The sequence below is a fragment of the Bos indicus x Bos taurus genome, chromosome 10 (genome assembly GCF_003369695.1).
Source record: "Bos indicus x Bos taurus breed Angus x Brahman F1 hybrid chromosome 10, Bos_hybrid_MaternalHap_v2.0, whole genome shotgun sequence".
Taxonomy (NCBI): domain Eukaryota; kingdom Metazoa; phylum Chordata; class Mammalia; order Artiodactyla; family Bovidae; genus Bos; species Bos indicus x Bos taurus.
The window spans coordinates 97,919,750-97,945,308 of record NC_040085.1 but is presented as its reverse complement, the minus strand read 5'-3'; the positions used below and the strand labels follow the sequence as shown (position 1 = coordinate 97,945,308).

General features: G+C 42.8%; 1 protein-coding gene across 1 annotated transcript in view; it reads right to left on the bottom strand.

The window, feature by feature from the left end:
• The window catches only part of ARL14EPL (ADP ribosylation factor like GTPase 14 effector protein like), a 29,361-nt gene that overhangs the window by 2,553 nt on the left and 1,249 nt on the right, over positions 1–25,559 (bottom strand). The window contains exons 2-3 of the mRNA XM_027552645.1: positions 6,854–6,955; positions 3,993–4,132 (exon numbers count right to left, since the gene is read on the bottom strand). Coding sequence (XP_027408446.1) covers positions 3,993–4,132; positions 6,854–6,946 — 233 coding nt within the window. The 5' untranslated portion in view covers positions 6,947–6,955. The remainder of the gene's footprint in view (positions 1–3,992; positions 4,133–6,853; positions 6,956–25,559) is intronic.

The following is a 25,559-nucleotide window of genomic DNA, read 5'->3' as shown; positions in this document are numbered from 1 at the left end:
AGGAGGGAGGAGGGCTCAAGACGGGGAACACTTGTATACCTGTGGCAGATTCATGTTGACATATGGCAAAACCAATACAATATTATAAAGTTAAAAAAAAAAAAAAAAAACAGGCAAACTGAAGACTCCTCTGCTAACCGTCTCCTGAGGCCATGGCTTCGGTCCCTGTCTCATTCCGTTTTCCACCCAGTGTGGAGGCAGGACATTCTATATGAGTGGAGAACACTAGAGAGCTACCTCGTGATTTGCATCCGCTTGATGCCTTCAGCCTCTACAAGTCCAGGAAGCAAAGATCTTCCACCAGGACTCTGCCACCCTCTCAAAACCAAACCATTCTGAAATAAATCCTGCAATATGGAGCTGCTTGAAACCCTGAGAATGACAAAAGTACCTATGTAGGGCCTGTATCCATTATTCCCAGCTGAAGTCGGACAAGGCTATGAAACTCTGACCTTCTGCACCCATGGTCCCCAAGCATTACCTCTGCTTCCTGTTAGCGGAGAAGGTTAAGGGTTACTACACAGATTTGCCTGATCATCTCAATTTAGCAGGACAGCCTTCCAATGAGGACTTACACTGGAAGCATTTCATCTGAGGAATCAGAGCGCCTACCCCCAACAGGAAACTCAGGTGTCAGCAGCCAAGAAGATGGAGAATCTATTATGGGAACGACAGGGATGGGGAGTCACGCAGCCGGCAGAAAGCCCAGCTCAGCCTCTGTCCTCCCTGTGCCTTCACCCAAACACTCCCCACCACGACTCAGACGTCAAGACGGATCCTAGTTGCCTGCCCACCAATGCTATCTATCCGCTCTAAGAGTCTAAGCTAGCCTATGTACAAACTGTACAAGACACACATGCACAGATCAATAAAACACACGTGCCCACTGCCCAGCTTAATGAAGGGGTGCTGCGTCTTTGACGTCTTCTTCATGCCCCACCGGCTGCATCCCTCCACTTGGCCAAAAGGAATCTCATCTCCTTATATTACTTTTTCTGATGCCATATGCATCATTCAGATGCAACATTCAGAAAACTAAGATCATGCCATCAGGTCCCATCACTTCATGGCAAATAGATGGGGCAACAGTGGAAACAGTGGCTGACTTTATTTTTCTGGGCTCCAAAATCACTGCTGATGGTGACTGCAGCCATGAAATTAAAAGACGCTTGCTCCTTGGAAGAAAAGTTATGACCAACCTAGACAGCATATTAAATAGCAGAGACATTACTTTGCCCACAAAGGTCCATCCAGTCAAACCTATGGTTTTTCCAGTAGTCATGTATGGATGTGAGAGTTGGACTATAAAGAAAGCTGAGTGCCGAAGAATTGATGCTTTTGAACTATGGTGTAGGAGAAGACTTTTGAGGGTTCCTTGGACTGCAAGGAGATCCAACCAGTCTGAAACTCCAATACTTTGGCCATGTGAAGAACTGACTCATTGGAAAAGACCCTGATGCTGGGAAAGGTTGAAGGCAGGAGAAGGTGGTGACGACAGAGGGTGATGTGATGGTCGGATGGCATCACTGACTGAATGGACATGAGTTTGAGCAAGGTCCGGAAGTTGGTGATGGACAGGGAGGCCTGGCGTGCTGCAGTCCATGGGGGTGCAAAGAGTTGGACCCAACTGAGTGACTGAACTGACTGACTGACTGATGCCATATGTGTATGTATCTCCAAGCACTCTGCGTTTTCCCTTCTGTAATTTTCTTTTTGAATTCTATATCATAATTTGAGATTCATGGTAGTGCATGTAGCCATATTCAAATATTTCTACGTCTATATGTATTCCACTGTACAACTATACCAGCTACTCATCTTTTCCATAATGGATAGGCATTTGGATTATTACTGCTTTATTCTCTTTGCTATTGCAGAAATGAGTTTGTTGAACATGTATCCTGTTGTACGTGTATGGGTTTTTCCAGGATATACACCCAGGAGTGAAGGTGTTAGGTCATAAGGTACGTAGGCAGCAATGCAAGCTGTTTTAAAATAGTGGTTGTCCTATTTCACACTGTTTCATGTCCCATGGCTTCATCAACAGTGATCTCAGAAGACTAAACTCTTTACCCACCTGGGCAGTGCAGCACTGCCCACACAGTACCAAGAAAGAGGCTTCAGCATCCCGAGTGTTCACTAGCCTTTTCGCGTGTGCGTGTGTGTGTGTGTCTAGTCGCTCAGTCGTGTCCGACTCTTTGTGACCCTATGGGCTGTAGCCCACCAGTCTCCTGTGCCATGGGAATTCTCCAGGCAAGAATATTGGAATAGGTTGCCATGCCCTCCTCCAGGGGATCTTCCCAACCCAGGGATCAAACCCAGGTCTCCCGCATCACAGGCCGATTCTTTATCAACTGAGCCACCAGGGAAGCCCAAGAATACAGGAGTAGGTAGCCTATCCCTTCTCCAGGGGATCTTCCTGACCCAGGAATTGAACTGGGGTCTCCTGCATTGCAGACAGATCCTTTACTGGCTGAGAAAGCCTTTTCTTCTATTCACTGTTTGGTTCATTTTTCTCTTAGGATGGTTATCTTTTCCTTCAGAAATAACTTCTCCTACGGTGTGATATCTCTCTTGTTATTTTTAGGGTATCTTGCAAAGGGCATTAACTGTTAATTTTAATGTAGTCAAATATATCAACCTTTTTCTTTATGGTCTTCTTAATTTATGCCTCTGATGTGCTAGCAATAATTGAATTTATGATACTTCTGTGCCCTTCTGATACTTGAATTCATTCCTATGGGTATATTATTTCTCCTAATTGAAAGGGATGGAGTAAAGGGACAAAGTAGGTGATTAAACTGTTAACCTCACTAGAGGACTGTAATGAAGAAAGAAGTATGGAAGACCCCTGTAAGTTAATGATCACTGAAGAGGAAGCAGGTTGGCTTACCCACAAAACCAAGCAGGCTTGCTTAGACCACCACCATGTAACAACAGCATGAGACACGCCCCCAAACAATAAAACAGTGGTGGCCCGAGACCCGCATCCTGCCCAGGGAGTGCAGGAAGCTGATGATCCCTAGCACGTGCTCTCTGGATACATAAAAAGCAATGACTTATGGAAAGATGACATTTCCAAATGAAAGGCCCTCACTGCACTGAGACCTGACATAATTTTTCCACAGTGCCATGACAGTCCTGGCTTGACCCTGTAGGGACAAGAACACTCCCCTGCCCAGCCTGGAGGAGGAGCTGATGAGACAGCTGAGGAAGAAGAAGAAGGTGGTCTCTCCCTCCTCCTCACTTTTCCTTTGATTATAAAACGGTAGCCCACTAAGTTCTCGGGGCCTGGCACCCTCTCGCCTGCCCGTAACCCTTCCAAGCATCCTATTCTAATGAATCACCTCTTACCTATCTCTTTGCCTCTCACTGACTTCTTCCTGCACTGAGACACAAAGGACCAGAGCTCCATGGAGCCCCTGAAACACCACCTCGAGGTTGCATGATACGCGTGTGCTTAGTCACCTCAGTCATGTCCAGCTCTCTGCAACCCTGCAGACTGTAGCCCACCAGGCTCCTCTGTCCATGGGATTCTCCAGGCGAGAATACTGGAGGGTGTTGCCATGCCCTCCTCCAGGGGATCTTCCTGACTCAGGGGTTGAACCCATGTCTCTCATGACTCCTGCACTGGCAGGCAGGTTCTCTACCGATAGTGCTATCTGGGAAGCCCTTCATAATTATATAACTTTCTTAATTTTAATCATCTTTCATACTACATCTACTACTCCAGTGCAAGGAATTCTGAAGCATGTTTTTAAAAAATTGATGCCTCATTGGGGATCACAGGCTATTTCTTGAAATTGCTAACTTCCAGACATATGGGGTGATACTGTACTTTAGAAATACATTTTTAGTATACATGCTACTGAAGCGAACACAGAAAATACATTTTTCAATCATAAGAAAGAGGCAACCTGTAATTACTTTGTCAAGGAGAACGCATGCATTTTATAATCCCACAGATCAAATATAATAAATCTTGATCTTACTTGGAGGTTACAGAAAAATACTCATTCATCTTTGACATTCGTGCTTTCTTTTTTTGCTGCCTTGTTTCAGGATTAAAGTCAGCTACCTGTGGTCCAGGATTTTGAAATGCCAAGCATTTTAACTGCCGCTCTATCTGTTGCTATGAAACAAATAAAATGTATTAGTAGTAAGAATCTTATAGTTTTATCTGTTTTACATTGCATCAAGATGAAGTTTCTGTAACTTTTACCATAATAGCATGACAGTTCAGCTCTTTTACCTAGAGAAATAAACAGTTTAATCTGATTAGTTTCAAAAGATGATGTAGAATTTTTCATATTAGGTCATTCTTTCTGAATAAACAAATACATAGTGTAAAACTACATATAATTGAAAAATAAAAAACAAGGGGGAACAGAAGAATTTCCTTTAAACCTGGAAAACAACCCTTGGCTTCAAAAACTGGTGGGGATGAAGTAAAAGCCCTTCCCCCAGGCAAAGTGTCCAGAACATAGTGAGAGCACAGCACCAGAGCCCTCCATCCCCAAGCTCAGCAGACGGGCACCCAGCCTCTGGGGTCTAATAACCGACGATCTGAAGTGAAGCTGATGTCATTAATAACAGAAATAAAGTGCACAAGAAATACAATGCACTCGACTCATCCTGTACCCAGTCCCTCCCCCACCTCAGTCCATGGACAAACTGTCTTCATGAAATCAGTCCCGAGTCCCAAAAGGGTTGGGGACTGCTGCTCTAGGGATGTCTCCAAACTCACTGCCCTGGGGGTGTGGACCCCACCAGGGTGCCGATGCAGAATACAGCCACCTGAGGGATCCTCTCTCAGTCAAAGCCAGGTTGCAAGACGACGACTCTGGCTTGAATGACTTTCTAGCATGTTAGTAGAAATTTTCAAAATACCTGTTTGGGGATATTTATAATTTGAATTGCCACTCCAGTACTCTTGCCTGGAAAATCCCATGGATGGAGGAGCCTGGTAGGCTGCAGTCCATGGGGTCGCTATGAGTCAGACACGACTGAGAAACTTTCGTTTCACTTTTCCCTTTCATGCATTGGAGAAGGAAATGGCAACCCACTCCAGTATTCTTGCCTGGAGAATCCCAGGGATGGGGGAGCCTGGTGGGCTGCCGTCTATGGGGTCGCACAGAGTCGGACACGACTGAAGCGACTTAGCAGCAGCAGCAGCAGCAGCAGCAGCATAACTTGAATTGGAGAAGGGAAATGGGAACCCACTCTAGTATTCTTGCCTGGGAAATCTCATGGACAGAGAAGCCTGGGAGGCTACAGTTCATGGAGTCACAAAGAGTCAGACATGACTGAGTGACTAACACAAACACATAATTTGAAACTGAGGCTTCCCTGGTGGCTCAGCAGGAACAGAATCTGCCTGCAATGAAGAAACATGGGTTCGATCCTTGGGTTGGGAAGATCCCCCGGAGAAGGGGACAGATACCTATTCCAGTATTCTTGCCTGCAGAATCCCATGGACAGAGGAGCCTGGTGGGCTACAGTCCATGGATCAAAGTCAGAAACAACTTACCGACTAAACAACAACAAACTGGAAAGGCAAGTAATAAACATGCTTCAATCAATCCTGAGAACTAGTTCTGATCATGCAGCACACATATCAGGAGGGAAGGCAATGCTCTTTCAAAAGTTGTTAGAAGAAAGTAATCTGAGTTGCCCCAAAACACTCAGGCTAACACATATATGAAATAGGACATTTCTAAACCAAGGGGAAACTTTCAATGTAACAAATTAGTAACAGAACTTCAGGCTTTTTTTAGAAATAAGTCTAGTCATTCTAAAATAACATGGGTATGTTTCTTTAAATTTCATTTTGGTTGGTGTGTATGGCTTTCTCTTACAAACAACCTTAGGAAACAATTCTCTATTTAGGTATGCTGCTGTTGCTAAGTAGCTTCAGTCATGTCTGACTCTGTGCGACCCCACAGATGGCAGCCCACCAGGCTCCCCCATCCCTGAGATTCTCCAGGCAAGAACACTGGAGTGAGGTGCCATTTCCTTCTCCAATGCATGAAAGTGAAAAGTGAAAGTGAAATCGCTCAGTCATGTCCAACTCTTAGCAACCCCATGGACTGCAGCCTTCCAGGCTCCTGAATCCATGGGATTTTCCAGGCAAGAGTACTGGAGTGGGGTGCCATTGCCTTCTCCAATGCATGAAAGTGAAAAGTGAAAGGGAAGTCACTCAGTCGTGTCCGACTCTTAGCGACCCCATGGACTCTAGCCTATCAGGCTCCTCTGTCCATGGGATTTTCCAGGCAAGAGTACTGGAGTGGGGTGCCATTGCCTTCTCCGATATTTAGGTATAGGTGTGTAATAAACACAGCTTAGCATGATCTACTATTCTCTGAAGCACAACAAGGAATTAGATGTTTCTGCTCAAACCCTGGCTCTGCCACTCTTACTGGGGTGCTTTAAGAACATTCCTACTTCTTCTAAGACTCAGTTTCTCCTTTTGCAGAATGGATTAACAATAGTATCTTGTGTTAAGGGTTAGGTGTGTTAACATGGGCCAAGTTCTCGAGCCAGGATAGCATATTATCCTGGGGGAAAAAAACACAAGGATTTGTTAAATGAAAATACTTGACCATATTCTCTGCAATTATTCTACTCCAAGGGTAGGACTTTATCGCATAGGACACTGGGAACTGAGAGGCACAGAGGGGACAGGTGAGATGAGAGCAGCCTGGCAGTGAGCAGGAGGTGGATGAGGGAGCAGAGATCCTTCCCATGGAATCCTGATGGGGCCACCTTCCCACCCAAATCCAAGGCAACTCAGAGACTCCACACGTCCAGAATTCCCCAAATACCACGGAATCATAGTATCCATGTGCCATACCAGTTGCTTCTGTCCGATCTGACAGTTTTTCTCAGAAGTTTGACCTGCAGGTCTCTCTTGCGTGGAATTGGTTTTTCCTGATTGTTCAGTCATTTCTGATCACTAAAGAGAAATAATTCAAAAAAATAAAAACACATTAACATCATATATTCCAAGTAACTTAACCCTGTGACTTTCCTGCTCTCTCCCTACATCTTACTCTCTTCTCAAAGCCAGACTTACTGGAAAAACCATTGCTTTCCTGGCTCTTAATTTTTCTTTACCACTCACTCTTAAATCCTGCATCTGACTTCTCCAGAATGCTTTACTGACGTCTTCTTGGCCGGGTGTTCAATGAGCAAAGTACCTTTGACAGTTCTTAGCATCGCAGACCTAGCAGTAGCAGGCAACCCTAGGGCCATCTACTCCTGCTCAAGAGGACTAGAAATTCTTAGACCTGGGTTCTTCCCCCACTTACGCTTACTTCCTTGAAAAACAGTAAGATGTGTTATCATGCACACATCCTCAGTAACTCTGCGAACATCTCTGCTCTGATGGTTTCATTATTACATCTTCCGAAATCATTACCCGGGTTGCCTCCAAAAGCCCTAACTTTCTCACTCAAGTTTTCTGACAAATTTCTAACACAACTTGTGGTAAATGGAAGCAATCAGTTTTCCATACAACTCAGCTGTTTACATGCCTGAAACTTACTTTGAAATACTTCAATATATGTACAAGATGTCTCTGCAGGCACACCTGTGTGTGTATGTGTGCACGCGCGCATCTTAGGTGAAGCTCACACACAGTGTCAATGACAAATGCCCACTCTGAGCTTCTCTGCAGTGTTCTGCCAGAAAGGACCATGCTCCAGAAATGGTACTGCCGCCCTGCGGGCTCCCGCCTCTCTTATCAACCTCCCATGCTGGAGCAGGGCGCTGTTTCTAACAAAGGACCTGAGCGTTATGCTCAGTTATGACCAGTCCATCCTCACCACCACTCTGCCTGCCAACCAGAAACTCCAATCCCACCAATACCTCTGCATTCTCCCATGTCCGGGGCCACTAGACGTGGACTGCCCACTCTTTTGTATCCCCTCTCCAGGTCCCAAGGTAGGTTAGAGGTCATGTTGACTTTTCTCTCCTAACACTGACTCTTCCTTTCCACTCTGTATCACGTGGTGGTTGTTTAGTCACCAGGTCGTGTCCAATTCTATGACCCCATGGACTGCAGCAGCCAGGTTTCTCTGTCCCTTGCCATCTCCTGGAGTTTGCCCAAGTTCAGGCCCATTGAATCAGTGATGCCATCCAACCATCTCATCCTCTGAGCCCTCTTCTTCTGCCTTCAATTTTTTCCCAGCATCAGGGCTTTTTCCAATGAGTCAGGTAGAAGCTACCCAAAAGACAGCAATAACAGTAATAGCAATAATGACCAAGATGAGCATAATGTTCACCTCAGTCTGACTAAACTTCCACCTTTTTCTGACTCTATGCCTTGATCTCCCTTTTCTTACATCCTTTCTTCAGAAAATGTGTCATTGTGAATTCTTTCTCTACTCCATTGAGATGTAAATCTTTTCCCAGCCTCCTAAGGCCAGTTTTACAAGCCCAGAAGGTCTTTCTCAAGGACTATGAACTATCCCTTTGAAATGTTATCAGCCAGAAAGACCAGGCACCCATTTGCCAGTCTCTGAGAGAAGGTAGAGAAGCCTAACTCACTCAATGGTGGAGTAGTGAGCACCAGTTAGTAAACACAGGTGGCCTAATCACAGAGAACATTTGCAAGCTTTGGAATTACTCAATGTGCTCAACACATCCCATGGATCTCGCCCCTAAAATCTTCTAATATTTCACTCCCACATTTATTTCAGTGGAGTTGAGTTCAGACTGAGTTCTGGCTTTCCTTCTCTATGATAGCATGGTATAAAATCTACTTTGCCTGTTTCACTTGGTCAGGTGCAGTTTTTGCTTTGACACTATCCCATGCAATTTCACATCTCATCAGCCAGACATTCCCAGGGAGCATTTCTCAAGCTATCTGGAGATAAAACCATACGGAGCTATTTTAAAATGATCAATTCCTTGTCAGATGCCAACCCTATTGGGGTGACCACTTGTGGAGGAAAATCGTGATGATCGGCAATAATTAATAAGTTCTCCAGATGAATCATCCTTAGGAAATTACAGGCGGTTAGGATAGGTATAATTTTCTTCACTCAGTTTTGCCATCTCACCCTATAACGACTGCCCACAATTTCTTCCTACCCTAAATTTACCCAGAACATTGTGGTCATGTTGATATTCTTAAATCAGAAACGTCTTTATCTGATTCCTGTGAAGACTTCAGTGACTCCTCTCTGCCAATTACATCCCACATCCCTGGCATATCAGTGAAGGTTCATCGAAATGGACTCTGGTGACCTATCTAGGCTCACCTCCCCACATTCCTTCCCTTGGCCCAAAGCTACTGAGCTACCCACTCCTGTTAACATCCCTCCCATCGCTTACCTAATTCCAGCCTTCCCCTTTGAACCCTGGTTTATCTCTTTATTCCAAGAAGCCTCCCCATCACTCTCATCCTCAAAGAGTCCTTCCTTTCTTGGGCTCAGTTAGAAGCTTCCTCAAGAAAATTGCCCCCAGAGGGGTCCTAAACCTTCTAGCTTCTTCATGTAACAAATTTTCTTCCATATGGGAATAGTCATGACTTTATGATCATCTTTGCAAGCAAGAACATCTTCTGAAAGAGCATCCACTTAACTGCATTGGGAAAAATGAATATTTTATGCAAATCCTCGATCCAACATGTCTTTAAGTCCTTCATGAAATAAATGTTCCGTTCAGTCGCTCAGTCGTGTCCGACTCTGCGACCCCATGAATCACAGCATGCCCGGCTCCCTGTCCGTCACCAACTCCCAGAGCTTACTCAAACTCATGTTCATCGAGTTGGTGATGCCATCCAGCCATCTCATCCTCTGTCGTCCCCTTCTCCTGCCCCCAATCCCTCCCAGCATCAGGGTCTTTTCCAGTGAGTCAACTCGTCGCATGAGGTGGCCAAAGTATTGGAGTTTCAGCTTCAGCATCAGTCCTTCCAATGAACACCCAGGACTGATCTCCTTTAGGATGGACTGGTTGGATCTCCTTGAAGTCCAAGGGACTCTCAAGAGTCTTCGCCAACAGAAATGTAGGTCTCCACAAATAGATTAGATTAGGGGTAAAACTTACTCCTTCTTATTCTGAATAAAGCAAAAGGAATTTTTAGTAGAATTCCACCAGGTCCTAAAACTGTAATTGGATTTTAGTAGGAGTCCAAAATACCTGTCCCAGGAAAAGTAATAAAATGGTTCAGAACTCCATTTATTCCCCTGCTTGGCATTTCCCATGCAGGGGTTCCTAACCAGAGAAGGAAAGCAGGGGACCCTTGAACTTGGGGTGAATAAAGAATATCTATTTATTTTTACTCACCTTTAACTGAAATTCTGATATTTCCTTTTATTACAAAGAAACCAACAAACCACAATAGTGTTAGTCACACTTTTCACACAAGTTTTTTATAACTCATTATAGTTGGGGATATGTCAAAATGTCATTGAGACTCACCATCTCTTCAAAATGATGGTAGATCTCATTTGACACATTAATAATAAAAAATATGCATGATAAGTCACCTGAGTCTTGTCCAGTTCTTTGCAATCTTATGGACTGTAGCCCACCAGGTTCCTCTGTCCATAGGATTCTCCAGGCAAGAATACTGGAGTGGGTTGCCATGCCCTCCTCCCGGGGATCTTCCCAAACCAGAGATCGAACCCATGTCTCCTATGTCTCCTGCATTGCCAGGAGGGTTCTTTACTACTAGCACCACCTGGGAAGCCCCAATAAAACATATATCACCAACATACATTGTTTTTTTAACATTTTGCTAAGTGTATTTCAATATGATTGGTTTTCTTTGTAACCTTATAAATTTTTTTCTGTATGATTAAAAACATCATTCTGGGGAAAAAAAAAAAAAAAAACATTCTGAGAAATGGCCTATAGGCATCCATGACACAAATAAGATTAAGAATACTGGAGAGGGTTGCTATTTTCTTTTTCAAGGTATCTTCCCGACTCAGGGATTGAACCTGCATCTTCTGAATCTTTAATGAAAGGCAGATTCTTTACCACTTAGCCACCTGGTAAGCCCAGTACATAGCTGCTGCTGCTGCTGCTGCTAAGTCGCTTCAGTCATGTCCAACTCTGTGCAACCCCACAGACGGCAGCCCACCAGGCTCCCCCGTCCCTGGGGTTCTCCAGGCAAGAACACTGGAGTGGGTTGCCATTGCCTTCTCCAACGCATGAAAGTGAAAAGTGAAAGTGAAGTCGCTCAGTCATGTCCAACTCTTAGCGACCCCATGGACTGCAGCCCACCAGGCTCCTCCGTCCATGGGATTTTTTCCAGGCAAGAGTACTGGAGTGGGGTGCCATTGCATTTTCCAGTACATAGCTAGTACTCAATAAATATTTCATAAATATCATGCTAATAATGCTAATTATTAGGCTCCTACTATGTGTCAAGCACTTTGTTAACCACCACTCTACATATATTATTTAATTCCACTACTGCACTCTGAACTAGATACTGCTATCCCTGTTTTACATATGAGGAAACTAAGGCCCAGAAAGATCGTGTAGGCCATATGGATTTAAAATCCAGATTTGTCTGACTCCCTAAACTAAGCCCTTCTCAGAAAGTTACACTGCTTCAAGCTTTGTTTTTATGATGACCACAGGGTATCATTTAGGGATCGGATATAATCAACCTGAGCCACACGGAGCCTTTTCAATCGAAGCTGGACTAGGAACAGGGGAAGATGCATTTAGATCAACTCAAGTCCGCCTCCTCCCACCTCTCTGTCCCAGCACACACCTCCAAGATGTGCTGGGAAAGGGGTCCCATCTCAGACACATGAGCCATAACTGACCTCAGGATTGGATTCAGAAGTCAGCTGAAAAGAAGAAAGTTACATACAGATCAGTTCAGCTCAGTCCAGTCCCTCAGTCATGTCCGACTCTTTGCGACCCCATGAATCGCAGCACGCCAGGCCTCCCTGTCCATCACCAACTCCCGGAGTTCACTGAGACTCACGTCCATTGAGTCAGTGATGCCATCCAGCCATCTCATCCTCTGTCGTCCCCTTCTCCTCCTGCCCCCAATCCCTCCCAGCATCAGAGTCTTTTCCAATGAGTCAACTCTTCTCATGAGCTGGCCAAAGTACTGCAGTTTCAGCTTTAGCATCATTCCTTCCAAAGAAATCCCAGGGCTGATCTCCTTTAGAATGGACTGGTTGGATCTCCTTGCAGTCCAAGGGACTCTCAAGAGTCTTCTCCAACACCACAGTTCAAAAGCATCAATTCTTCGGCGCTCAGCCTTCTTCACACTCCAACTCTCACATCCATACACGACCACTGGAAGAACCATAGCCTTGACTAGATGGACCTTTGTTGTCAAAGTAATGTCTCTGCTTTTCAATATGCTGTCTAGGTTGGTCATAACTTTTCTTCCAAGGAGTAAGCGTCTTTTAATTTCATGGCTGCAGTCACCATCTGCAGTGATTTTGGAGCCCAGAAAAATAAAGTCTGACACTGTTTCCACTGTTTCCCCATCGATTTCCCATGAAGTGATGGGACCAGATGCCATGATCTTCGTTTTCTGAATGTTGAGGTTTAAACCAACTTTTTCACTCTCCTCTTTCACTTCCATCAAGAGGCTTTTTAGTTCCTCTCCACTTTCTGCCATAAGGGTGGTGTCATCTGCATATCTGAGGTTATTGATATTTCTCCCGGCAATCTTGATTCCAGCTTGTGCTTCTTCCAGTCCAGCGTTTCTCATGATGTACTCTGCATATAAGTTAAATAAGCAGGGTGACAATATACAGCCTTGAAGTACTCCTTTTCCTATTTGGAACCAGTCTGTTGTTCCATGTCCAGTTCTAACTGTTGCTTCCTGACCTGCATGTAGGTTTCTCAAGAGGCAGGTGGTCTGGTCTTCCCATCTCTTTCAGAATTTTCCACAGTTTTTTGTGATCCACACAGTCAAAGGCTTTGGCATAGTCAATAAAGCAGAAATAGATGTTTTTCTGGAACTCTTTTGCTTTTTCTACAATCCAGCAGATGTTGGCAATTTGATCTCTTGTTCCCATGCCTTTTCTAAAACCAGCTTGAACATCTGGAAGTTCACGGTTCATGTATTGCTGAAGCCTGGCTTGGAGAATTTTGAGCATTACTTTACTAGCGTGTGAGATGAGTGCAATTGTGCAGTAGTTTGAGCATTCTTTGGCATTGCCTTTCTTTGGGATTGGAATGAAAACACCCCTTCCAGTCCTGTGGCCACTGCTGAGTTTTCCACATTTGCTGGCATATTGAGTGCAGCACTTTCACAGCATCATCTTCCAGGATTTGAAATAGGTCAACTGGAATTCCATCACCTCCACTAGCTTTGTTCATAGGGATGCTTTCTAAGGCCCATTTGACTTCACATTCCAGGATGTCTGGCTCTAGGTCAGTGATCACACCATCGTGATTATCTGGGTTGTGAAGATCTTTTTTGTATAGTTCTTACATACAGATAAGATTACTCTTAAAAATCCTTTCAGAAAATGCTGACTGGGAAGAGCCCTGGACAGACAGGCTTTTCTCCAAGTTTCTCAGGTTAGGAATCAGATGAAGTATTAAAGTTGACTTATATGTACAGGTGGCACCAGTGGTAAAGACTCTGCCTGCCAATGCAGGAACAAGAGGGGTTTGATCCCTGGGTTGGGAAGATCCCTGAAGGAGGAAATGGCAACCCCCTCCAGTGTTCTTGCCTAGAGAATCCCATGGACAGAGGAGCCTGGCAGGCTGCAGACCGTGGGGTTGCAAGAGTGGGCCACGACTGAGCGCACACACACTACTACTGTGCGTACATAAGAGCCAGCATGACGGAATTGTGTTTACCTTTAAACTCCAGATCCATACACCCGGGTAAGTTTCTCACCCTGTGGAGGCCTCCAGAACTAGGTCACCCCAGAAACAGCACTGGGCCCTGAACCCCGCATTTCTGCTCACTCTCAGGTACCCGTCATCGAGGGAAATGCAGTGAAATGACTCACAACCATAAGCACTTAACTCTCTCTTCAGGTTGCCTCCAGCACGGTACAGTTAAAGTCAGCTGATGGTATCTTGCACAAGGTCAAGTCCTTTTTCTACTTTTATCCCTAAGGATATTTTCACATTTTCAAGGGAGGAAACGTCTTCAGTTTAAGCTCTAGCTCAAAAGTTGGTCTCCACTTTTACTCAGTAGCAGATAAAGGGGTTTATTCAGAGACGCTCTCAGTCAGACACTCCTCAGGAAACATTTAGAAGTAAAACACACACACGTTTTCATTCAATGCCCTTGAAGAAGAGAGTCAAGTTATCTTAATCTCATTCTGTCTCTAGCTTCAATTCCCATTCTTGGTGGAAATGACAGATCACTCAGATAACAGGTGAGCCAAACCCCACCAGGGACCCATTTGGGAAGAGAAACAACTTTGGTGCTGGCGATCGATTTAGGCCATTCCCTTGCTGCTCCCTCCTGGCTGACTCAGTTGTATTCAAAGCCACAAAATCGCTGGATATCTCCAACGAAATCTCCATTCTTCCATAAGAATTAAAAGTTATCTTGATCCAAGTCTTTGAGCCTGTTTTTAAAGCAACGTTAATGCTTTAGAAACACCTTTATTTGCAATGTATAATGATTCCTAGGAACATTTTTATTGCTGGATTTACCACACATACACATGAAAAATGGCCCAGTATAAAATAATGTGAAAACAGCTATCATAAAGTAATTTGAAATGCATTCAGAAGAGAATATGATAAGCTGTGCAACCATACTGCTGCTTTTGTTCTATTTTTTGTTAGTGCCAGGAAGGCTGCATTCTGTGGTCATTCTGAATGAAACCAAAGCCCCTAACGAGTTCACACCTCACTCATTATCTGGATCTCTTCAATTATACATTTATATTCCTCCTTGCAATTTTAAGGATTATTTAAAAAAAAAAAAAATGTCTGCCTGATGAGTCTGCCCCATCAATGCAAAGCGAAGAAAGAAGAAAACTGGTTTATGAGACCAACAGCCTGGGCCACTTCAGCCTGATGCTGCTAAGTATACATTCAAATGTGTCCTGGTAAACATACTTCAGAACCACTCATCCCAAATTTCAAGCGTGGAGGTCCTTTTTCCAAAGGCCCTTGTACGCTCATTTCTTAGTTTTTGTTTTTGTTTTACGATGCTCTGCAACAAAAGCACCCCAATTTTCTTCTGCTCTTACCTGCACCACATTGACTGTGATGGTATCTATTCAGAATCGACATCCTGTGGCTTGCTTCTTTTACCTATCCTCTCTCTGCCAGCCTCAGAGGGACTCAAGAGCATCATTTGAAAAGGAGGGTCTTTCCAGTGATGATTTTCACAATGTTGTGAGGGCCTACTTTGCAAAGAAAGTTGCCTTGCCAAGCCGAAGCAGTGGGAAAGAGAAAGCACACATACCTTTACGTTTGGATGATAAAGAGGAGAAGAATCCGGACAAAGAGAAACTGTACTGCCTGGTTTCCTTTGTTTTGCTGAGAAACCGCAGAACCCTCTGGGGGGAAAAGTCAGAAGGCCCCTAAGGTGTTCCTACAATTTAACGCTTTGTCTGAGTGGCTGAGAGGAGGAGAGGTGGAAAAACAGAGGGGCTGGAGAGTGGGTGTAATTGTTACCTATCTCTTCCACCATGTGTCTATCTAAAATCATGTAAAATCAGGCAATGATCATTTCATTTGCTCACCCATCTTCAATCTGCAATAAGCAACGAATCTAGAATCCACAATTTAACTCCACTGCTCAATGTTATATCTCAACTTCAGATATTCAACTAATGTTAACAGCAAATTGTTTGCTAGCTATTTTTACACTTCAGTGTAAACAGCCCAATATATATATTATAGATACATATATGTAGTAAAGGCTTCCCTGATGGCTCAGATGGTCAAAGAATCTGCCTGCAATGCAGGAAACCCAGGTTCCATTCCTGGGTGGGAAAAATCCCCTGGAGAAGGAAATGGCTACCCACACCAATATTCTTGCCTGGAGAACTCCATGGACAGAGGAGCCTGGTGGGCTACAGTCCATGGGATTGTGGAGTCGGACTGTGACCGAGTGACTAACACACAACACACACACACACACACACACACACACAGAAATCTTGCAAAGAACAAAGAAGGGAAACAAAACTGTCAAGTTACAGGAGCTTCCAACCCATCTTGTATCTTGTATCTTACAGGGATACAAGACCTGAAGGTGGTGCCAGAATTAAGTATATTTGACCTGAATTTTATACCCATTAAGTAACTGCTGTATTCTTGAGATTACACAGTAAGTATTGCATATAAATATAAAGATGTATACATACACATTTAAGCTAAAAACCATTTAGAAAAAAACTGATGTGAGTGCCTACTTCTCAATGAGAAACTAAACCATGTTTATAAGCTGTGCCTAAGACATACATTAATCTCTAAATTACAGTCCTCTAATCATTCTCCTCCGTCACCAGGACTCAGATGTTGTGATGTGGGTCATTAAAACCACTTTTCAGAGAGATTAACACCTGCCTCATTCATTTCTGAATTATATGGTAAAAACCATTTCACTCCTAATAACTTTTGCCACAAAAACAAGGAAAAAGGAAACAAAATCTTAGTCATAAGAGCTTGTAATTCCTTCGGCAGTGATGTAAAACCTTAAGGTGGTACCAGAATTAAGTATGTTTGACCTGAATTTTATAACCATAAGGCAAAAGCTGTATTTTTAAGATTACATAGTAAATTCTGCCCATCAAAAATACATCATCTTGTCATGTAAGAACTGCCAATTCCATCTTGCCAGTTAAGGATTAACAATCCTCAAATCAGGTAAAAATCCTGCCAGATTTTTTCACAGGCAATCACACCTTACAAAAACACATCTTTGGCCAATGTTTGGCTTTGTTCTTACATGCATAACAGGAGAATGCACTCTTCACTGATCTGACCACACAAGATGCTACAGAAAGAACATACATCAAGGTCCAAATACGAGGGATTATCCTGTAAAACTGAAGGAAAATCCTCTAAAGGATATGGATTATGGTCAACCAAGAAAAGTCCCAACTGAAAATCTTTTTTAAAAGTGCTAAGAAATGTGTGCCACAAGTTCCAAAGTTATTGCTTCCTCTTATTTCTTCAATTTTAAAAAGACATAAATTACACAAAATAATTTTCCTGTATTATTTTCAAGTTTCTCAAGCAAATTCTAATGATATTTTTAATAGCGGAGGGAACTATATATCTTACAATAGCTTATAATGAAAAATATCTGAAAAAGAATATATATGTGCATAACTGAATCACTGTGCACTTGAATTAACACAACATTGTAAATTAACCACACCTCAATAAAAAAAAGAAAAGGGGGGGGGGGGACCTGCTTAAAAAAATCTAAAGCATTGCAAACTAATCATGTAGCTAGCAAAGTTTCAGAGGAATTTCACATCATTTTTTAAAAAGATAACAATATGACTTTAAAAGATGGAAGATAGTATTTTGTAAAGTTAATTATACTTTGCTAAAGTTCCTAGTCCTGAATATATTGCACTTTGACATGACTTTGACTAAGAAAATAATTTTCTCTCTTCAGATGTTCTCAGGTTTTTTAGAGCTTAAGTGGAGGTAATTCAAAATTGGCTGCTTTTTTAAAATTAAGAATTCACACAGAAAAACATTCCTCAGTTACCTGTTAATTCTTGGAGTTTAAAATCCTTTATATTTGTAAGTTATATTCATTTGTCAGTTTGTAGCTACCTGAATCGGAGAAGGCAATGGCACCCCACTCCAGTACTCTTGCCTGGAAAATCCCATGGATGGAGGAGCCTGGTAGGCTGCAGTCCATGGGGTTGCTAAGAGTTGGACACAACTGAGCGACTTCACTTTCACTCTTTACTGTAATGCACTGGAGAAGGAAATGGCAACCCACTCCAGTGTTCTTGCCTGGAGCATCCCAGGGACGGGGGAGCCTGGTGGGCTGCCGTCTCTGGGGTCGCAGAGTCGGACACAACTGAAGCGACTTAGCAGCAGCAGCAGCTATCTGTATACGAATTTGTAACAAACTATATCAGTTCAGTTCAGTCGCTCAGTCGTGTCTCTTTGTGACCCCATGAATCGCAGCATGTCAGGCCTCCCTGTCCATCACCAGCTCCCAGAGTTCACCCAAACTCATGTGTATCGAGTCAGTGATGCCATTCAGCCATCTCATAGTTAACCCTTGAGCAACATGGGTTTGAACTGTACAGGTCCACTTATACAGCTGTTTTTTTTCAATACCATAATACTACATGATCCACGGACTTCCCAAGTGATGCTAGTGGTAAAGAACCTACCTGCCAATGCAGCAGATGTAAGAAATGAGGGTTCGATCCCTAGGTTGGAAAGATCCCCTAGAGGAGGGCACGGCAACCCACTCAAGTATTCTTGCCTGGAGAATCCCATGGACAAAGGAGTCTGCTGGTCTTCAGCTCATAGGGTCACGGAGAGTCAGACACAACTGAAGCAACTTAGAACACAGGCACACACATGATTCACAGATAGCTAAACCTGCTGGAGATTGAATCCATGGATTCTGAGAAACCTTGGACACAGAGGAATTCTGGATATGCAAGTCTGGCTACAAGTTATGATCAGAATTTTGCCATTGTAGAAGGTCAGCACTTCAACCCCCACACTGTTCAAGAGTTCAACTGTTACTTTAAAAATAACACCACTCATAAACTTATGTATTGTAGTATTTCTTAAACTGGGAAATATTGGAATGCCCATACATACAAGAGTGGTTGAACAAAGTATGATGTAGCCACATGTACTGTAAACATAGACTACTATGCAAATGTGAAAAAGAATGAGGAAGATCTTTATGACACAATTTCCAGAATATTCTATTAACTGAAAATAGCACAAATGAGTATTCACCCTTCCTGTGAGAAAGAAGGGTATATAAGAAAATTTGTTACTTGAAGCCAAATAATTTTAATAAACCCAATGTGATATAGGATGTGGCTTATAAAGTAATTAAAGTCACTGATTTTGAGAGTCAGGAGCATCGAGGAAGGGGCTGCAGTAGGAAACTCTCTAGTTTAACTTCCTAACTGCATTAGCATCCTTCTCAGCAGCTACTGAACAGGATTTCAGTGGGTTTATCTAAGCCTCTACTGGAAGGATCCCAATGAGATGAATCCTTACTGTCGGGTACCATTACCGCAGGTTATCGTTTGATTAAGGTACTGTTCTGTTGTGAAACTCTTATGAGTCGTACTTTTGAAAGGACAGACTTCCTAGTGGGAATCAACATAAAGGTTTAGAAGTGAATGAAGCTGATAACCTGAACTAGGACCAGTGGCTTGATCACTGGAGGTGCTCACTGGGATCTATTATGACTGCTCTTCGAATCATTCACATAGCAAGCACTGATTAAATACCTTACTGGCGAGGCACCCTGTGAAAGATAAAAAGACAAATAAGACATGATTCATCTCTTTAAAAGAGTCCTATCTCTGATTTGACCTCTCATTTCAAAGAGGAATGCTCCCCAATTTTTTTTTATTCCATGGAGAAATTTGTTCATATTTTCTTCTTCTTTATGGTGTATTTGTTCTGCTGTGTATTCTTCACCAGTTATTTGGGTTTTTTCCCCAGTGCCTTTGCAGAGGTCCCATTCTAATAATTTCTGATTATCTCTGGTCATAGCATGGAGGCCATTCTTTCCGGCTTCACGTGTGCTCCTGGCTTGCAGCTCCTCTGACTTGGAATGTCCCTGGTCCTTTTACTGATCAAGACAAGGAGCTGCACGGCTGACGGCCACCCTGTCTCCCCAGTCCTACCACTGCAACAGCAAGCATCGCTTCTGTGCGTCTCCACACTCTGCCCCATTTTCCTGGTCGCTCAGGTGCCAAGGATGTACTGGAAGTCTATTGAAGGCTTTCAATTCTAAGGGAAGGGTTTCCAGTTTCCCCCTAGGGTCTGCTACTTTGTATTGGAAGGCTCTGCATATTGTTAAGGATCCATCAGCGCTGTGTGCTCGGTCGCTTCAGTCGTGTCTGACTCTTTGTGACCCCATGGACTGTAGCCCGCCAGGCTCCTCTGTCCATGGAGTTCTCCAGGCAAGAATACTGGAGTGGGTTGCCATTTCCTTCTCCAGGGTATCTTGCTGACCCAGGGATTGAACCCAGGTCTCCTGCATTGCAGGCAGATTCTTTACCCCTGAGCCACTGGGGAGGCCAGATCCACAGAACATATATCTGCTCTCAGATTTCTTTTACAATTGGGTCCAAATTTTACTTTATTTAGCAGTAATTAGTCATGGGATGTGATTTTCTACTTTACTCTGATTCCTAAGTTCACTGAATAAGGCATTTTCATCTCTATTTCATACTCCACACAGTTAACAGGACAGCTTGGGGCCCTAGCCTGGTTTATGTGCCTTTAATCCTGATATCTCCACACATGACTACCATGGTCATCCTCCTAAAATCGCCTTACACTGTGTCACCTTCCTTCTCCAACACGGCGGTGGAGTTTTGTGATCCGCAGCCTTGATACATGACCTGAGTCTGCTTTCCCAGCCTCACGGTCACTGCATCCTTCCATGAGCCTGCCACTGAATGTCACTGTCCTTTCCTCAGTCCTGTTGCGCAATTAGAGTCAGCACCCTGCTTCTATGTTTCCAAGCTTGTGTTGTAACAGTTGTTGTTTAGTTGCTAAACAAAGGTGAGTTTGACTCTTTGTGACCCCATGGACTATAACTTGCCAGGTTTCTCTGTCCATGGGATTCTCCAGGCAAGAATACTGGAGTAGGTTGCCATTTCCTTAGGGGATCTTTCAGATCCAGGGATCAAACCTGGGTCTTCTACATTGGCAGGCAGATTCTCTATCACTGAGCTACCAAGAAAGCCCTGTGTTATAGTTCGTTGTCTATATACTGTTCTCTGGTACTGGACTTACCTCATTTCAAAGCAACAGATTTCTTCATTTATTTTTCTTTTTAACACACTGACAAATTTAATTAAAAAAACAAACTCTATTGTATCTGCTAGCATAATATTCTAAATTATATATCAAAAAGGCTAAAAACAAAAGAATGAATAAAAATATATGGAAACATTCAAACAAAAAACGTAGAGTTGGCAATCTTAATTTCAAACTTTAAGATGAAAAGAATTAGGAACGACAAGAGAGCATCATTTTTTATATTTATAAAAGATATATAGTCCCAATATAGCTATGATGATAACGGAGCTCTATGTAAATAAATAACATAATATTGACATAATACAAGAACAGTTGGAAGCAAGGAGAGAGTAAGACTTCTTCAGTTCTGTAGCATATGTCATAGCCATGAGCACACTGGGGCTCAGTACATGATCACTGACATAAAGGAGCAGTGCGACTCTGGACTAGTACTCAGGGAGCTGTTTCCTGGGAATCCAAGCAATAAAAGACCCTTTCCCCAGGGTCTAACCCACACCCCCACCCGTACCTCCTCCCACGCTGCCCAGGTAAGTTCGAAGGTAGTAAGATCCCTGTCTTGCATAACTCGCAAAGCAAACCTTAAGGTTCACACACAATAGAACCCAAGTGCACTCCCACCCCATGAACCTCATATCTGCAAAGTGCCCTCTCCTTTTACTACAGCTGCAACCCAAATGAGCAGAGTGTGGACCTCAAACTTAAATGTTTTCTTATTTAAAACAGAAACAGACACACAGACATGGAAAAACAACTTACGGTTACCAAAGGGGAAGTGGGAGGGATAATTGGGACTTTAGGATTAACAGATATATATTATTGTACAGAAAATAGATAAACAAGTACCACCTACTGTATAACACAGAGAACTATTTCCAAAGCTTGTGATAACCTATAATGGAAAGGAATCTGAAAAACAATATATATGTGTGTATATGTATACACACCTGTACACCTGGAACTAACACAGCACTGTAAACCAACTATACTTCAATAAAAACAAAACAAAACCCCTGAAAACACAAATCAAACCTAATGATGACATATTCGTGCGTTTTGTGTGCTTAGTCGTGTCCGACTCTTTGCAACCCCATGGACTGTAGCCCATCTAAGCTCCTCTGTCCGTGGAATTTTCCCAGTAAGAATACTAGAGCTGGAGTGGGTTGCCATTTCCTACTCCAGGGACTTATACTTGCGTGTATTTAAAAACAAAAAACAAAAACTGCTAGATATTAGTAGTAGTTATCTCTAGATCTTTGTCTTATGCTATATTATTTCCTACACTTATCCATTTCCTATAATAAACATGACTTTTACAATTTTTTTAAGTATTAATAAATATTTCAAAAAACACTTCTGAGAATAAATGTTCTCTTGTAGTGTAGCAACATATGTCCAGCAGATGGCGCACAATCTCAATCCAGAATTAAAACAGACTCGTAGAAAATGATAACCCTACTGCTCCAAGAAAGTGCATGTGGAGGGGACGTTTCCTGGTGGCCACGGATCAGTCAACGTGCACGCTGGCTCTAGAATTTGTGTTCCTCGAAGGTAATCTGTTTGACCTCTTCTACAGCCAAAGGCGAGTCATTGCAAAGAAAAGGAAGAAGACTATAAAGAGGGGGCATATGGAACTTCCAGAAGCTGCAACACAAGATGATTTATAGAGTGTCAACATGATGTCACACCTGCAAAGGGTTTTGCAGGTTGTAGAGTCCATCAGTTTTCAAACATTGTTTTTTAGATTTTTCTCAGAGTAAACCCCAATATATTGAGCCAATAACACTCTAGCTATTCTAATTGGAGTGGGGGTTAGGGACAAGAGTCATTCTGAGCCTACTCTTTTTGTCCAAGTTTCCTCACCCCCGTACCCGGAGCTGGCATAATCAAGCACTGGCTATACTTAATCGACAGCTATGCAATCCATAAAATACTTCTAAGAAGCCCTAGAGGAAACCCCTAAGGGCAGTGCAATACTTTTACTTTACTACTCTCCTCCTCAGAGGAGTAGAGTTTCCAATTTGAAATGGAAACATGCATAAAAACAAACCCAAAAGTCACTAATTGATTTTAAAAGAAAAATCAATAAGGACATTCAAAATGCATCAATAAATTCAATACTCATACATTCCACACATTTGACATCCGCAATTAAAATTTATGTTGAATTAAATTAACTTTCAGTTCAGTTCAGTCGCTCAGTCGTGTCGGACTCTTTGCGACCCGAGGAATCGCAGCATGCCAGGCCTCTCTGCCCATCACCAACTCCCGGAGTTCACTCAGACTCACGTCCATCGAGTCAGTGATGCCATCTAGCCATCTCATCCTCTGTCGTCCCCTTCTCCTCCTGCCCCCAATCCCTCCCAGCATCAGAGTCTTTTCCAATGAGTCAACTCTTCGCATGAGATGGCCAAAGTACTGCAGTTTCAGCTTTAGCATCATTCCTTCCAAAGAAATCCCAGGGCTGATCTCCTTCAGAATGGACTGGTTGGATCTCCTTGCAGTCCAAGGGACTCTCAAGAGTCTTCTCCAACACCACAGTTCAAAAGCATCAATTCTTCGGCGCTCAGCCTTCTTCACACTCCAACTCTCATGTCCATACATGACCACAGGAAAAACCGTAGCCTTGACTAGATGGACCTTTGTTGGCAAAGTAATGTCTCTGCTTTTGAATATGCTGTTTAGGTTGGTCATAACTTTCCTTCCAAGAAGTAAGCGTCTTTTAATTTCATGGCTGCAGTCACCATCTGCAGTGATTTTGAAGCCCAAAAAAATAAAGTCTGACACTGTTTCCCCATCGATTTCCCATGAAGTGATGGGACCGGATGCCATGATCTTCGCTTTCTGAATGTTGAGCTTTAAGCCAACTTTTTCACTCTCCACTTTCACTTTCATCAAGAGGCTTTTGAGTTCCTCTTCACTTTCTGCCATAAGGGTGGTGTCATCTGCGTATCTGAGGTTATTGATATTTCTCCTGGCAATTTCGATTCCAGCTTGTGTTTCTTCCAGTCCAGCGTTTCTCATGATGTACTCTGCATATAAGTTAAATAAGCAGGGTGACAATATACAGCCTTGAAGTACTCCTTTTCCTATTTGGAACCAGTCTGTTGTTCCATGTCCAGTTCTAACTGTTGCTTCCTGACCTGAATACAGATTTCTCAAGAGGCAGGTCAGGTGGTCTGGTATTCCCATCTCTTCCAGAATTGTCCACAGTTTATTGTGATCCACACAGTCAAAGGCTTTGGCATAGTCAATAAAGCAGAAATAGATGTTTTTCTGGAACTCTCTTGCTTTTTCCATGATCCAGCAGATGTTGGCAATTTGATCTCTGGTTCCTCTGCCTTTTCTAAAACCAGCTTGAACATTAGGAAGTTCACAGTTCACATATTGCTGAAGCCTGGCTGGGAGAATTTTGAGCATTACTTTACTAGCGTGTGATATGAGTGCAATTGTGCAGTAGTTGAGCATTCTTTGGCATTGCCTTTCTTTGGGATTGGAATGAAAACTGACCTTTTCCAGTCCTGTGGCCACTGCTGAGTTTTCCAAATTTGCTGGCATATTGAGTGCAGCACTTTCACAGCATCTTTTAGGATTTGAAATAGGTCAACTGGAATTCCATCACCTCCACTAGCTTTGTTCATAGGGATGCTTTCTAAGGCCCACTTGACTTCACATTCCAGGATGTCTGGCTCTAGGTCAGTGATCACACCACCGTGATTATCTGGGTTGTTAAGATCTTTTTTGTACAGTTCTTCTGTGTATTCTTGCCACCTCTTCTTAATATCTTCTGCTTCTGTTTGGTCCATACCATTTCTGTCCTTTATCAAGCCGATCTTTGCATGAAATCTTCCCTTGCTATCTCTAATTTTCTTGCAGAGATCTCTAGTCTTTCCCATTCTGTTGTTTTCCTCTATTTCTTTGCACTGACCCCTGAGGAAGGCTTTCTTATCTCTTCTTGCTATTCTTTGGAACTCTGCATTCAGATGCTTATATCTTTCCTTTTCTCCTTTGCTTTTCGCTTCTCTTCTTTTCACAGCTATTTGTAAGGCCTCCCCAGACAGCCATTTTGCTTTTCTGCAAATCCAAATTAACTTTGGATTCACTTAAATCCTTTTTATGATTTAAAATCCTTTTCAATCCTTTCCTAGGTTTATGCAAACTACAGGAAGTCAATATTTCAGCTAGAGCAAGTTTTCCTGAGAAATATAACCATATTCTTGGATAAGCACATTCATTTGTATCAATAAAGTTTACTTGTATCAATAAAATATTCTTAAGCTGTACTCTCTGTACCATCTATATTGCAAAATGCAATTATAAACCATAACAAATAGTGATTTGACAGCAAGAAACTAGTTTTTAGAAATTTTGGATTCCATGAAAATCTGACTAATGTTTACAAAGTAGAAGTAAAACCTATTTAAATGCATTCGCCTAAAGTTCTTTTCAATACAAGTCTAAATTTAGCTTTAAGAAATTATTTTTAGAAAGTTTCCCTTTGTTTTGAACAACATATCTACCTGAAGCACTGCTTGTTATTCCTAAGAGTTGCCTGGCTGGTTAGCTGGCTTAGTAGTTCAACCTTGTCCTCTCTGTGACCCCATGACTGCAGCCCGCCAGGCTCCTCTGTC